Source organism: Pelodiscus sinensis, chromosome 8, assembly GCF_052426305.1.
Source record: "Pelodiscus sinensis isolate ZL-2025 chromosome 8, ASM5242630v1, whole genome shotgun sequence".
Classification (NCBI taxonomy): Eukaryota; Metazoa; Chordata; order Testudines; family Trionychidae; genus Pelodiscus; species Pelodiscus sinensis.
The window spans coordinates 63,176,646-63,193,230 of NC_143059.1; the positions used below are offsets into that span (position 1 = coordinate 63,176,646).

Below are 16,585 nucleotides of genomic sequence, written 5' to 3' on the forward strand. Positions count from 1 at the left end.
CAGAGAGATAGTCCACTCTGATATGCATTTTGACTAACGAACAGTCAGTTTAAAAGAAAATTAACTTAATCAAGAACTTAAAATATTGCATGAAAATGATCTGCTCTTGGACAAAAACTGCCTCAAGACAAGAATTTCTACAAAGCTGGAATTCATAATGTGTAAAAATAGAAGTTATATCCACTAAGTGTGAAAAACTATGGGAATTACATGCAACACAAAACAGTATATATATAATTTTGAGCGGAACACAATCTAAAAGGTATTTAGAGCATTTAGATATTTACAGTCTCATATTCTCTTAGAATTTTTACCAGACCCCAAATAAAATAAGTTACCTGATCCAGAGAATATTTTGCAACACAAACTTCCCCTTTGATAGGAATATATTCCTCTTGGCTAACAATGTTTGCATAACAATCTTTCAGTTTTACAGTAAGCTTGCTGAGATGTTCTAAAATTTCTGAAGAATACACTTGTATATAAAATTCACTTGGGTTCTTGAATTCAGTGACTGTACCCTAAAAAGAAAAAAAGTCATACTATTGAAGTATCTAACATTAATACAGGTTGAACCTCTCTGGTCTGGCAACATCCATAGCCTGACAAGATCACAGATGTTGCCAGATCAGAGAGCCCCAACAGCAGAGGTTGCCAGAGACAGCAGAACCAGCTGGGTTACGGAATGGAGCCTAGTGGGTAGGAGGACACCCACTCACAGAGCTTGGAGGCCTGACCTTCCCCAGTTTGGCAAATTCCTTCTTCAGAAGGAGTTAGGTGGAAGGGTGCCAGACCAGGGAGGTCCAACCTATACTTGTAATGAATAACTTATTGTGTTTACTATTCAATGGACACATTAAGAGCATCTATATACTATAAATACTAATATTAGTTAGAACTAATAGATGTACTGATGTTAGGAAGGTCCAATTCTGTAATACCACAGCCATCACTCTTATAACCCTTCCATCTGTAGATGGAATAGCCTTTAAAAAGATGGGCCATGATTGGTATCTACATTGTAAGGTGAGAAAACAGGCACAAAGTTGAAGTGATGTCCCTGTCCAAGAAACATATATGAACGCCACTGAAGAGGCTGACAGTGAAATCAGTATTTAAAAAAATAAATTTAACCATGCAATGGATGGTAAGGAAAAGGTACCTCTATTTCCATAGCTTTTTTGAAGCCTAAGTTTTGCAGGTCAGAAAGCATTATTTTTTGGATGTCATCTTCTATCTTGTGGACATCAACAGGTGATAAATTGCCCTATTTAGAAAAAAAATATATAGGTGACTTCTTAAGTGGAATTGTCTACATATTACCCAATTGAGGGCAGTTCAGGAAACAGCATTTATGCTTAATTTTCAAAAGTACACCTGTCCAACTTTAAAAGTGGCTTATGTACTGAAAAATGTATGTTTAATAGAAAGTAGGGATGTTAGATAACAGGTAACTGAACAATCATGTAACTGCACAAAATCTTACCTGTTACACAACTAGTCTATAGTCCCCAGGAGCAGGGCTGGCAGTCAACACACTCTGGCCACACTCCCAGGGAGCCCCCTATGACTCCACGCTGCTGCCTCTGTATCAAGAGGCAGCAGTGCAGGATGCCATGTGGGAGCCAGTTCACGAGGCGAGCCAGTTTTAAAACCAGCTCCCTGCGCAGACTAGCTGCCTGTTGCCCCATGCTACTGCTTCTGATAGGCTGCAGTAGGGGGATGCAGGGAAAGGGGGAGGAGAGGCTGCCACGAAGCAGCCTCTGTTCATAGCAAGCCTGGGCCCGCAGGAGACAGAAGCTGGACCAGCAGCAGCCCCTCACCATGGACAGAGGCTGATCTGCCTCCCACAGAGCAGCCTCTGTCTGCAGGGAGCTGGAACCCCCCTGCAGATAGGACTACTTCTGGGGACCAGCCTCTATCCACAGCTGGCCCATGCTCACCATGGACAGAGGCTGCTCCCTGTGAGGCGGAGCAGCCTCTGTCCACAGGGAGCTCGGACCCCCCCCCCCCCCCCGTGGAGAGAGACTGCTTTGCGGCAGCCTCTCCTGCCTCCTGATGCTGAGGCAGCAGTGGGGGGGGGGATGTGTGTAGTCAATAAGATTAACTGATAAGCCTAAGGTTAGTGGCTAATCATATAGTTAACTACACACTGACATCCCTAACAGAAAGTCAACTTAGGCATAAATTTTTCAAAAGCATGTAACTCCAATATAGAGCACAATGTTACTATAGTCCTTTAACTCTTCACTGCTTGCTCAGAGCAGTAACTCTGACACACGAGCACTGTTTCATACAGAGTGTGTTTGAAAGCATGAAGTACAAGCATACAGTTATGAAGATTAAAGAGCAATAATTACCGTTAGTATGAAAGAACTTAAGTAACTTAAAAAAAGTAGGACTGCTTTGCTAACTAGTTTAACCTGACCTGCGAATCTAAATGAAATTAAACTTGGCTTGGTCTTACTGCAGAATTAGAAATACCACACGCACACCAAAAAAAAAAAAAAAAAAAAAAAAAGGAGACTTGGAGCTACTAAAGCGCCAATGAAACGTGAGCATATGTGTCTTATTTTCAAGCAGATTCAAAAGCGCAAGACCTCAAAGGTACTTAAGCACCTAATTCCCACTGATTTCAATATATACCTAATTTGCTCGGAATATACAGGCAGTCCCCGGGTTACATGGATCCGACTTACATTGGATCCCTACTTACAAACGGGGTGAGGCAACCCCGCACTAGCTGCTTCTCCCCAGCAGACCAGGGAGACCCGAAGCTAGTGCTTCCCCCGCAGCAGACCAGGGAGACGTGGAGCGGCTTTTCTCAGCAGACACCTCAGCTTGAGAATAAAGGACTGAGGGAAGTGAGGTGTGGGAGAATAAAACTGAGCTCTGGAGAAATGTTTGGCTAGAGTTTCCCCTACAATATGTACCAGTTTCGACTTACATACAAATTCAACTTAAGAACAAACCTACAGTCCCTATCTTGTACGTAACCCGGGGACTGCCTGTAATAAAATAGCACCATTTTAATTTTAATTGTAATGTATCTCTTACTATTAAACTGTAACACATTTTCTCTTCTGTACATGTTACTAGAGAAAAAAAATGTATCCAGAACATTTTTCAGTGAGCAAAGGGATCCCAATAATGGCTTATCAGTTTATACGTATACTGGAATCCACATGTATTTAAGCTTTTCTATAACATCCTATACTGTAAGATGCATTTTTCAAAGCAAGAATAAAATGTATTAAATTTCCTTCACTATATCAGTTGGTAATACTTGTAGTGTTGCACAATATAAAATTTTAAACTAAACTGGAAGTTAAACAAATGGAACCTTGTTCTTTATGCATTTATTAAAAAAACAAAATATAAGGATTTATTCATTTCATTATCAATATATTCTCTTTTGTGAGGATCCTTTATTGTCAATTAGCATTTGCTGTTTTAAATCAGATTAATGCATCCTGGAGAGTTATGCGTCACTATAACCACTGGAAATTTGGACTATTTTATATGGCTACATATAAACTACAATCAAAGCAAACAGACCTATAACCTAGGATTTAAAATAGCAAATAACCAGAAAGCTCATCTTATTGGGAAGTTGAGATGTATTTATACTCATCAGTTTATGGGGACAAGTTTCCCTCCACTTACCTTACAATAAGGAAAACGTTATCATGGAAATTGGTTAAGACCTCATTGAAGCTGATGGCCACAACAGTGTTTCATTAAGGATAAACATAAGAAGCAGTTAAGCTACATGTTTGGAGGAAAGCTACTTCTTTGGAGCAACTGCCCAAACCACACACAATATATGTCCAGCTGAAATCAGAAATACTTAGGTGGAAAGGTTTCACTGGAAATATGACCACAAAGAGACTACGGACAAGAGAGAAAGCTAAGAGGGCTTTTTGGCTAGAGTGCTGGCTGGAAAGAATTCTGCAACTACAACCAAAGAAAATGACTATTTTTTTATTCTGGGAAACAGGACTATATATACACACAATCTAAATCAATGGTACTGAATCAAAGAAATACCTGACATCAATTTTTAAACCTACAAGTTCCTCAATAATGGTTAACTGTGTGGGCTAACATGGGCAATATAAAACATATTAAGAATTTGACATTTTATATTTGTCTACCCTCCAATCAGAACTCTCCTGATACATGTGTACAGAGCAATAATTGAACTCTTATCTTTGTCAAAAACTTTAGTTTTAACAGTCATTTTGGAATGCTGTTTGAACTAGCTTGTTTAATTTGAAGGAATAGTATATTTTGAAGCAATCAACATTTCTTTCTATTCTCTTCACTATAATGAGTTGAGCATTATAATGTTTAAAACATGTTATAGTAACACATTAAACTTATGGTATGTCTGTCTACACATGCACTTGCTTGACAAAGTTGCGTCATTCACAGGTGCTTAATCCCATGTCCCCTGTGAATGACAAAGATTTGCCATGGCTAGTGCCCTTGTGAATGCTGCTTTGGCAGAAAGAGCACTCCTGCCGACAAAGTGAAACCAGCTTATTATGGGTCAAAGTATTTTGTCAGCAAAAGTGCTGACGGTGTCCATACACGCTGACATTTAGCATTAAAGCCATGTTGATACAACTTTGTTGCTAAAAGCTGCGTAGTTCAGACATTTAATAAAGATATATTTAAGAATATCCAACCTCCAGTAGGCTTCCCCAAGAACAGATCCATTAAAATAAAAGTTAACATTCTGTACCTCAAAATCCATTTTCTTCTTAATTTCACCAGGCAACTTGGCATTACCTTCACTTTTCTTTAAGCTGAAATAAAGCAGTTGATTAATACTGTTGGGACTTTATTTAATAGTTTAAAGAACCAGCAAATCAAGCCATTTTAGTAACTGGTACTTCAAGAACTAAATTAAAGCTTTAAGTGACTTAACCGTTGTAAATGTGTGTCAACCTGCATCTACAATGCAGACTGTCTAATAAAGTAAGGTAAGGGCCATTTATTTTATTTTTTTTAAACCACAGTGCACAGCTGGTGAAGAGCAACAGTTCTTGTACCTGAAGACAAATGGAGAAGATTTTAAAATGTACATTTAATATACAGGCATGCTGAAGTGGGTCTCACTTTTTGTAATGATAATTTTCAGAAATTTTTTGACAGCGATATTTTATTTTACTTTAGTAGTGAAGTTGCATTAATTTTCATTTCAATTATTACAAAAAATACAAACTCAAAAACAAAAAAACAATCAATAAATCTGGGCCAATCAGTTCTCAGACTAAGCACAATGGTGTACCAGCTCCTCTATGAAACTTTTCTTCTCCAGAATTTCAATTCTCTGACATCAAGTTTCTAGTTATGGTTGGGATAAAAACCTCAAATACTGTATAAAAGTATGAGTGATGTCTCTGGGTACTTTTATATTAAACATTACCATATAATTGGCATTTAACATGTTCGTAAAGGTTAGTAAGGTTGGTACTCTCCAACAGGGACGTAGTCAACTATCCAACAAGCAAAAACTTATCAGATAGTCAACACAGTAGTCCACTGGTCACTGCCGCCTCCCCCCCCATTGCTGCCTCTATCAGAAAGAGGCAGCAAGGGGGTGGGAGAGCAAAGGAGGGGATGCTGGAGGGAGCTGGCTTAAAGGCCCTGCTGGGGCTCTTGTACATTTCAAAGGGGGAACAACGTGTGGCATTTCTGCCTTTGAAAAGTAGCAACAGTCCAGCAGGCTCTTGCTACGTTTCAAAGTGAAGCACCCTTATTGACTAATCAAATAATCGATGGAAATTCCATTGACTATTTGATTAGTTGATTCATCCAATTTTAACATCCCTACTCTCCAAAAGTCTGTTCAAGGGTAAAAATATTTGTCTTTGGGGTTCAGTCAAAGTAAAGGGCAAACTTTTTTTCATGGACCACCTAACCTACCCTCTCACTGGAGAAAACATTCTTGGGTGAAATTGTCACTACTGAAGGAAATGGCAAAATTCCTATCTACTTCAATATGGCAGGATTTCATTGCATGTAACCATGTTATTGCACACATGGAAGAATAGTATAAAGCATGCATGTAATAGAATTAAAAGAAGTTAATCTATGTAGCAGCAGCAAGTAGAAGTAGAACCACAGTGATAGGTAGACTCTGGCTGCAAAATCTGTATTACTAGTCAGGTAACGAGACACAGGGGAAAAAAAATCAGCCTGATTTTTCATACCCCAAATTCATCTGCGGTGTGTAACTTACAAGAGACATGTTTTTACATGTAAACTTAGAAAAATTCATAACCATTCAAGCACAGTATAAAGCTCTAAAAGGCCATTTTCTGTCACCTTTGTGAGCTTTTCTTTTTTTAATTTCTGTCCTCCTCCTGCCCCATATCCTTATGATTGTTAGATTTACAATGTGGAATAAGTTTTAAGTACAAGACCAAGCAACACAGATCATTTAAATTATGGTTAAAAAATAGAATTAAATCAAGAGTAATTATAATTTGGCTATTTTAAGATTCTCTGAGTTACAAGATATTGCTTTAACATCCTTAACTTACCTTTGTTTCACTGGCTTGCATACAATACCATGTGCAGACCAATCTTTCTTCTGGCAGTCTGTAGAGCAATAATATATCTGCTTACACTGTGAACATCTTAGGTCTCCTAAAAATTTAAGAAAAGTCAGTGTACTAACCTAAAGAAGGGAAGGGGCACAATCGTGTCTGAATAAAAAAAGTTATTTGCACTGTTGTTGCTGTGTTGGACCTACACAAAGAGGGACAAGGTAGGTGAGGTAATATATTTTATTGGACCAACTTGTGTTGGTGAAAGGGGTAAACTTTCAAGGCCTGAAATCCTGTCTCTTTCACCAACACAAGTTGGTCCAATAAAAAAGATATTACCTCACCCAACTTGGGTATCTCAGAGCTGTAAATCGCAGAATTCATGTGTTTATTAATATAACATATAAAGGAGAATGTTTGAATGTTTGTGCTCTAATAACTTGGACACTACAAGAGCTACCGCAACAAAATTTTCCATGGGATAACCTTTCCTCCAGGAGAAGGTTTTAAAGTATTTTTTGACCCGATTGGGCCCAATCTCAACCTGTAAAAATAAAATATAACCCACCACATTACACTGCAGGGGCAGCCCCGCCTACCCTAGGTCACGTGCCCGCCGCCTGCACCCCCAGCGCCATCCGGGGCTCATCCCACCCCCACGCACACAACAGCTCAGGCACCTGCCCTGCCCCCCGCGGCTACGGTTACCAGGTAGTCTAAAAAACCCTGGACACACTTGATCGGGGGCAGCGGAGGAAGGAACCAGCCAGGAGGGGAGCGGGGCTGGCCGGGAGGAAGGGGGGGGGGAGCGCTCCAAGAAGCAGAGCTGGCGGGGGGGAGGAGAGGGAGGCTGGCCGGAGGAGATCAGGTGAAGGACTGCTGGCAGGAAGCAGAGCTGGTCTGGGGAGGGGAGGCGGCGGGAAGCAGAGCTGGCGGGGTGGAGGCGGCGGGGCTGGCCATGGGAGATCGGGGGCTGGGAGGGGCAGCTGGCGGGAAGCAGAGCTGGTTGGGGGAGATTGGGGTGGGAGGGCAGCAGAGGGGAGACTGGGGGGGGGGGAGGGGCAGAGGGTGGGGGGGAGGGCAGCAGAGGAGTGCAGGACTGGCCGGGTGCAGGAAGCAGAGCTGGTCAGGGGGGAGGGGGAGGGTGCAAAGGGAAGCAGAGCCGATCGGGAGAGATCGGGGGGAGGAGGCCAACAGGAGCGGGGCTGGCCGGGGAAGATCAGGAGGAGAACCAGCCAGCAGGAAGCAGGGCTGGTGGGGAAGTGAATCAGCCGGCGGGGACTGGGACCGAGCAACACCGGGTAACTCCAGCTAGTGTAATATACCATTCACTTTTTGTTTTAGAGGCTCAGTCTGTACTTCATTAATTTTTCACTTAAGCATGAACTTTTTCATCTGTGTTACGTAACTAGATTTTTCAAAGCACAGTCTGACTTATCTGACTGATTAATAGATTTGTCTGATGATTTTGTGATCCTTGCTATTTATTTTTTACAGAATTACTATTACAATTCAAAAATAGTAAAAATTAGTTTAAAAAAATCAGTCTCTTTCAAAGTCTCTCCTCCAGAAATCCAGCCACTCCTTGTCCCCCAAAGTCCGGATCCTTCACCGCCATCTTAACCACCCCTCCACCTAGCAGCTGCACGCTCAAAGTGCATCACCAAAACACGCAGCACAGCCGAGTACACTCTCTCTGGTGATCACCAGGAAGGGGTCCACTTTCCCACAAGCCGAATCCAGCACAGAGCCTCAGGGATTGTCCCCCACAGGAAGCCGGTGTAAGTTCTAATCTTGCGGGGGGCACAATGCTGGATCGCCAGCACACGCTCCCCATAGCAGATGGGGGAGGGAAGGAGAGATTGAGCTCAAGCCATGAGCCATATATGGTTCCAAAGTGAGCCACATATGGCTTACGAGCCATACGTTGCCAACCCCTGGTTTAAGAAGAGTTGTTTTCAGATCTATACTTGAAAGCTAGTCCAACTTAAGTACTGTGTTCAGGCTTATGGGTTAATAATAAACGCTTACCATACAAACCGCAGTGATGGCAAGTAGTCACCCGAGTGGATGGCATTAACGAACTAAATAGTTTTGAATCATAGTTTACAGAGAAAATATTCTCAGGGGAATTTATCTTTTTCTGCTTTGTGAGAGGCAAGTCAGAACTGGATCTCTGTAAGAGAACACAAATCTCAAATAATGTTTGTTAATAGGAACTCAAAGCCCTAAAAGCAAATAATACTCTAATACAGAATACAGGTTGAACCTCCCTCATTTAGCACCCCCAGGACTAGGGATGTCAGATAGCGTGTAACTGAATAGTCATTAATCCCATCAAATTTTAACCTTTACACAACTATTCAATAGTCCCTGAGGGTAGGGCCAGAAGCAAAGTGCTCCCAAGCCCCACTCCCAGAGAGCCCCTTGCTACCCTGCACAGCTGCCTCTATAAGAGGCAGCAGTGCAGGGTGGCAAGCGGGAGCCAGTCTATGAGGGGAGCTGGTTTAAAAACTGGCTCCCTATGCAGACTGGCTCCTGCGGGGCAGCAGCAGCAGCCCCAGTCCGTGGGGGGCCTGAGCTCCCTGTGTACAGAGGCTGCGTCAGCATCCCAAAGAGCAGCCTCTGTCTGCGGCGAGCCTGGGCCTGCCACAGATAGAAGCTGCTCCACAGCAAGTCTCTGTTTGCAGGGGACCTGAGCTCTCTGCAGACAGAGGCTAAGCCGGCATCCCATGGAGCAGCTTCTCCCCGCCTCCCGCCCTTGCTGCTGCCTCTGATAGAGACAGAAATGCAGGAAATGGGGGGCGGGAGGGGAACAGGCAGAGCTGGTGCTCAAGGGAGCCAGCTTTTAACCAATACATAGGCAGCAAGTGTGCAGGGGGTGGGAAATGCTTGTAGTTGACAAGATCAACCAATAAGCCCAGGTTTATCTGTTAATCATGTAGTTGTCTACATTGGGGTGGGCAAAAGGGCCTCTGTGGGCCAGATCTGGCCCGCAAAGCGGATTGAGCCGGGGGGGGAGGGGAAGAGGGAGAGAGAAGAGAGCGCAAAGCTTCCTCCTGCCCTGCCAGGAGCACGCAGCGCTCTGATGTGCCATGTGCTGCTCGCAGGGCGGGAGGAGACGCCTTGATTGGCCTGGGGGCAGGGGAGCATGTGAAGCCTCCTCCCGCTCTGAGGAGTGTGTGGGTCTTTGAAGTGCCAGGTGCTCCTGGAAGGGTGGGAGGAGGCTTCGCGTGCTTCCCCCACCCCCAAGCCCTGATTGGCCTAGGGGTGGAGAAGCATTCAAAGCCTCTTCTCGACCTGCCAGGGGCATTGATGCCTAGTGGGAAGGGGGGGCCCAAAAGGGCTCCCTCACCCCCAGACCAATCATGGTCTGGGGAAGCCCCAAATCATCCTGGCCACGCCCTTTCTGGTTTAGGCCCCGCCCCGGGCTACTTCCAAAATTTTTGAAGTGGCCCCGGCCAAAAATTATTGCCCACCGCGGTCTACATGTTGACATCCACACTCAGGACATGAGTGGTCCCAAACCAAGGAGTCTGCCAGACTAGGGGAGATAAATGCTCCCCTTCTGGCCACCAGTCCTGGCCACTACACCCGCCCTTGGCTGCTGGCTCAGCCACTGGGCTCCCCACTAGTTGCTGGGGCTCTCTAATCCAGCAACATCCACGGTCCTGTTTAACCACAGATGTTGCCAGACCAGAGAGTTCCAGATTTGAGAGGTTCAACCTGAACCTACAATTCCAGGATTGCTTACCATAATAGAAAAATTACAATTTTCAAAATCCTAAAATACATGCTATTTTTTAAATAATTGCAGATTAAAAACTACAAAAATTAATTTTTCAGGAGTGAGCAAGTTTTGTTCAGTTATGGTTCTGACTACACTTTAAAGTAGCAATGAAAATTAGACATTTAAAGTATATACTTAATTTTTACAACTTATATAGAGCTGTTTCAGTTAACTAAAACTGTGGATCGCAATCATTATCTTTTAGTTAACAAGAAAAGAATGTCTGAATCAGAGAGATTGAATAAATCTTCTCAATTCAAATGTGTCAGTTCTAAATGTGTTAATCCAGACAAGAAACTGAAACATTAAAATGTAAACTTTTTTTCACACCCCTACCAACTTTTACTGACAAAAGTGATGTTGTAGACATAGCCTTCATATGCTATTCAGCTTCGGTAAGAAATTACATAGCATTAGTAAAGAAAAAATACCAAATTTCAGATCTTACATACGAGGGCCTCAAACAGAGATTGTAGACACTTAAAAGTCAAGCTCTTACCTCAGTGCAGCATGAAGGCTGGCCTACATAGTTTTCTTCCCAATCAATGTAACTAAATCAGTTTAGTACCAATTTAACTTCAATCAGTGCGACCCACTAGTGTGAATGCTCAGTGAACAACCAAATTAAGCTAAATCAAATGAAGGCATTTTAAAATCCTATTGCAAAAATGCAATTAGAAAATGGATTTATTAATAAGTTAGAGAATGCTGTTTGTTTAGTGTGCCAGTGACTATGGAGAAAAAATATATAGGGAGAAAAAAGACCAACAGAAAGCAGAGCAAGACAACAGCCACAGAAAAGTGAAACCTACAAAGGACAATTTTGAAAAATTGCTAGAATAAAAATAAAAAAATAGCCCAGAAAGAAGGCATTAAAACAAATATGTACATTTAAAAATAAGTATATCAAAGTTCTCTAACATTTGTCAGTTTTTTCAAAATTTCTACATTGCATTTGATGTGCATAGAATACTCATCTGAATGAATGGCCAAATGTTATTTTTAGCTCAACACCCACCTGGGTTAAGTATGGGACAGCAACCTAGAGTTGAACAGAATAGAGGGCCTGGGTCATTCGGGGTTTTTTTTTTTTAAACACATTTTATGCGATTCAAAAGCTTAACATTTATGATCTCTTCAGAGTCTGAACATCACTTCAGGACTCACATCGGTCTCATATTCTGACAAACTCAAGGATTAAATTTTTTCTGAGACCTTTCTGTACCATTAGACTGCACATTTAACAAAGCTAATTATAAGATACTGTATACAATGGACAGGGAGGGAAAGTAAGCACATCTCTCACATTATGTTCTTTTTCTTTTTAACCAGCTCACTAACTCTGATACTGCTGGCATTGGAACGGTGATTTACTATTTTTAAAATTGAACCATAGATTGTTCTTATTAGAACATTTCATATTTGTTTCCTGATCTTTTCTTGGCAGTTTATAGACTACCAGTAACTGACAAGGAAAATTTTGCTGAGCTACTTGACATTTGTATTTAAATCTCAGTTAAATGTGCAGTCTCAAGTTTATCTTTTTAAAAGTACACAAATAAGGTTACTTATAAGCAAGGATACTGCATCTGCAAACAACAAATGAATGGTCAATTGTAAACTGACATGTGATGCCAACAAAAATAAACAGAAATGCAATCTTCTAAAAAGACATAAAATACATCCTGATCATTTGTTAACATTATACAATAACTTTGGCACAAAACCCCCATCACTTACAGCATTTTCCTCTTTATTTGAAGGTGTTAACAGCAAACTACTTCTATCAGTTATGCTTTCCACTGAGTTTCCTAAAAACAAAGAAAGGTTTATAAAAATGGTCTGATTTCATAAAAACAAGGAGTGGAATTGACTGTTTGTTCAAAAATCATGATAAAATACTATCTGATGCTAACAACAAAACGTAGATATTCCATTTCTAGAAACTAAGAACAAGGAATACAAAATCACAAATGCTACAACTTTTTGTATTATAATTGACACTTTTTTTTTTTTTTTTTTTTACTACACAAATCACTCTTACGAAAGATTGTTGAAACTACAAGCAACCTCATGTAATAAAAATGAGATAAGTCTATCACTTCATACAAACACAATGAATATTAAACAAAACATGCATCCTTACCATTACAGACTGTAACACTTAAGTCCACCGGTTTGTCTTTAAAAGATTATGACTCCAAACACAAAGACTTAATGGGATACCAATTTAACATTCTGAACTATTGCCAGGCCATTCAATATTATGGGAACTTTGAAACATTAGCTAAAACAATTGTTTCCAGTTTGCTGTTTAATTGCTTTGCAATTCAAAGGTATGTCTTCACCGCAGCACTAATCTAGATGATTGGTACCCAACTCTGAACATCCAGGTTTGCTAGCCTGAACGTGAGTATCCTCACAACAAAACCATACTTGCATTACTGGGTCCACACAATTCCTGCACTCACCCATGCGTCTGTAGAGGCATACCCCATAGTTCTCTGTGTTGAGACACTCAAGGATTCTTTCCAAGGATTTTCATTTGTGGTAGAACAGGTTTGTCCTTCGGAGGGGGCAGAGGGAGAGATGGGGAAGGGGAAGGAGCCTATGGGAAGAGCACTGGAAGACTAGCAGCACTCAAGTGATTCTGCCTGCATCCTCACTCGTGAACAGGTAGATTTCAAGCCTGAATTAAACCAACCTCGGGCTGTAATTTTTCCCACCCCACCTCAGCCCCATTAGGTAAACTAGCCTGGGCTTCAAGCACCAGCAAATAAGGATCAGAAGATTTTCTGTGTATTGTAGGAAGGGGCCTGGATAAAAACTAGGTAAGAGCCAGTCAACTGTATAGCAGTCTTACATAATCCAGAAAATTAGGGTATGTCATAATCTTGTGCCAAAAAATTAAAAATTCTGCACACAATATTTCGAAATTCTGCAAAAATCTGTCAATATAATCATACCAGTTTCAGTTATTTTAGTAATTTATTTCAAAATACCAGTCAACAAGATTGCCTGGAACAATACGGTCAATCAGATTCCAGCTGGATTAGAGAGTTAAAGAACTCCCCTACAACAACCCAGTTCCTGTTTCTGATGTGCTTTAGTCATACACCTCTGGTCTGAGTGTGTCATATGCTAACAGGGCACATCTTGGGGAAAACTCCTCCACACCTCTGGTCTTTTAGTTGATTTTTTTCTTTGTTTTTTTTTTTCAGCACTCTGTTCAAGTAGAGTTACCACATCCCAAGTTCCCAAATAGCTGACCCTGATGAGAGGAAGGTACAGTTGGGGGAGTCCTGCAGAGATGTACATCTGTTCAGGAGAGGGATATATGAGGCTCCCCCAGCCCAGATGTCCTCACACCCCTCTATTCACCCAGAGCCCAACCACAGACTCCTCTCCATGAAATTTCATTACTGGACTGCTATAGGATGTGGTGCACCGCTCCCCCTCTCACACGTTGTGAAAGCTGGTGCAAATGGATCTTCCAGACCTGCCCCCATTCATGGCTGGGGATGAGTATCAGGATCTGCATGTTCTGGCTTTCAGGTCTCCAAGTCCCACCAGGCCAGATGCTCTAGTCATGCACGGCCACAGTCCACATACCACCTCCCTTGGTCAGGTAGCATTAGGAACTGTCAGCCTCCCATACCTGCCATGAAGGCACACTGCGAGCTGGGCTCTGCTGAATCCAGTGGCCTCCAGCAGCTCTAAAACACCAATTCCACAAGGAAAAAATAAAATTCTGCACAGAATATTCTGTGCAAATTCTGCATTGTGCACTGATAAAATACTCCTGGGGAAATTTATATATGCTTGTTGCTGTGAAAGGTTTACACAAGCAAGGAGAAATTCTTGGTCTCAAGACCTAAAAAAAAAAGTTATTTCAGGGAATGCTTAAATTACTGGATTACAATTTGATAGTTTCCCTTTATTTTATCCCTTAGTCAGATACATTTACAATTACTGTGAATAACTTTTACATATACACAAGCGTACAACAAATTAATATTATCCCAGCTATTGATCTCTTTCAAACTGGAATTTCAGATTAGTGAAGAAGTTGCATAGTACATGTAAGGGCATGCTGTATAGTGCTACAAAAAGGCAAGTTCTTCATATAGCTACAGAAACTTACATTATTGAAACAAAGGTTCTCTCTCACCTGTTAGTGATCCCACATTCATCTTTATTCCAAACTCTTCCTTGTTCAAGTCATTCACCAGTCCACTCTTGCAAAGAGAGTCAGAATCTCCTGAACCATTCTCATGACTAGCAAAGAACTGTTTGGTTTGGTCACAAAATAAGCTTTTATTGGATAATCCAGACGTTTTACCTCCAAGCTCAGGATATTTCAACCTGAACTTGGGATTGGCGTGAAGGCTTCTTAAGGATTCGTTTGGGGCTTTGGTCTCCTTGACCTTTATATGAAATCGTCGGTTCATCTTGTAAACATTTGCACCCAAATCATTTCCTGACATCCTACAAAAGTTACAATTTTGTAATTACAAAAATCTACAGGGAAAAGAAAAGTAATTAAAAGGTGTGTTAAAGTTGGATATAGTATTCAACTCTGACGTTTAAAATATTAAATATAGCTTAACTTTAATAAGCATTGTTAAAAAATTCCTTTAATTAATGAAGAAAATAAACTATAAATGATTATCCTAAAAGAAAGGAGTATTATGTTGCTTCCTTTAACATTTCAACCATTTTTTTCATTCCAGACTGACAATTTACTCATTAGTAAAGAACTCTCAAAGAGATATTGATGGACAGAAATAAACCTCTCAGGCAGATATCCATGTTAGTGTGTAACTTTAAAAAACTAGTAGTCCTGTAGCATCTAAGGATTAACAAATATTTATTATATATATAGTGTATCATGAGCTTCCATGGCAAAAACCACTTCCTCAGATGAGCAGTCTCTCAGAGCTATCCATATTTTAAATAAACCCATGCCTACAATAAGATGTTAACAACATAATTCTGAGAAAAACTGGAGATGTAACATTTAATTGTTATACTCCCCTGTTATTAAAGCATCAGAGATACGCAACAGAAGTCAAGAGTTGATGCATTACAAATTGAAATATTAGGAAGAAAAATCCAATTTCCATTTGGCAAGGACTATCTTGGTAGTCCAGTGTACCTGGTTCTGCTTTTCACTGTTTTAGAGGTTTGATATTTGGGACTTGTCTCCACTAGAAAGTCAGGTTGACATAAGACATCTAATGTGAACCTAACTGGGCACGTGTCTGCACTCAAATTTGTCTCCATGAGAGACAAGCATCCTGTTACAGTGTTCCCTAAAGGGCACTGAACTATGACTAACACATTAAGATTGACATAGACAAGTGCAGACAGTGCATGACCTATGTTGACCTCAACAGTCCTCCAGTAGTTGTCCCACAATGCCAGTAATGGCTGTTCTAGTCACATCTGTGAATTCCTATATTTTTGAAATGCCTTTTCCCAACTGGCCAACTAGCAGCTCTTCCTTTGTGTGCGCACGACTGCCCAATTGGTCATGCCACTTACACATACCTGTCTGGAGGTACTACAGCCTATGAGAAAGAGAGGCTGTAAGGGCAGAACTACAGAGAAGTTGTATAAATGTGGGCAAGAGGGTCAGACTAGTGCAGGGGTGAGAAAAAGGGCCACCATGGGCCAGATCCAGCCCCCCAAGAGGGTTGATCTGGCCTGTGGAGGCCTGCCGCTTCCCCACCCCCAGGCCAATCAGGACTTGGTGGCAGGGGGAGCACGTGAAGTTTCCTCGCCCTGCCCCAACCCTGCAAGGAGTGTGCGGAGCTTAGAAGTGCTGTGTGCTCCTGGCAGGGAACTTTGCGCACTTCTCCCCCCTCAAGCCCTGATTGGCCTGGGGGCAGAAAGGGGAGCACACAAAAGCCACATCTACACTGAGGCTTTTGCCACAAGAGCCTATGCAAATGAAGTGCAGATTAGCACACTGTTGCGCTTCATTTGCATAGTTTATTTGGAGCCGTTTTTGCGCAAAAACAAGCAGTGTGGACGTTTTCTGTTTGCGCAAAGATCTTTTCTGCAGATCCTTATGCCTCAAAAAAGGAGGTATACTGATCTTGCAGAAAAAGGGGGAAAAATAAATTATGCAAATAAAACATGACATGTTAATCTGCATTTCATTTGCATAGGCTATTGTGGCAAAAGCCACAATGTAGACATAGCCAAAGTCTGCTCCCGCCTCAGG

At 41.6% G+C, this 16,585-nt stretch overlaps 1 protein-coding gene across 10 annotated transcripts in view; it reads right to left on the reverse strand.

The window, feature by feature from the left end:
• TDRD1 (tudor domain containing 1) overlaps positions 1-16,585 on the reverse strand; it is an 80,160-nt gene that overhangs the window by 45,274 nt on the left and 18,301 nt on the right. For 6 of the 10 annotated variants that reach the window (XM_075935440.2, XM_075935433.2, XM_075935441.2 and 3 more), the window contains exons 2-9: positions 14,525-14,841; positions 12,094-12,164; positions 11,372-11,395; positions 8,595-8,739; positions 6,558-6,663; positions 4,751-4,814; positions 1,163-1,267; positions 339-521 (exon numbers count right to left, since the gene is read on the reverse strand). In XM_075935440.2, the coding sequence (XP_075791555.2) occupies positions 339-521; positions 1,163-1,267; positions 4,751-4,814; positions 6,558-6,663; positions 8,595-8,739; positions 11,372-11,395; positions 12,094-12,164; positions 14,525-14,841 (1,015 nt within the window). Of the gene's footprint in view, positions 1-338; positions 522-1,162; positions 1,268-4,750; positions 4,815-6,557; positions 6,664-8,594; positions 8,740-11,371; positions 11,396-12,093; positions 12,165-14,524; positions 14,875-16,585 lie in introns of all 10 variants that reach the window. The other 4 variants (XM_075935437.2, XM_075935436.2, XM_075935432.2 and 1 more) reach the window with 3 other exon arrangements.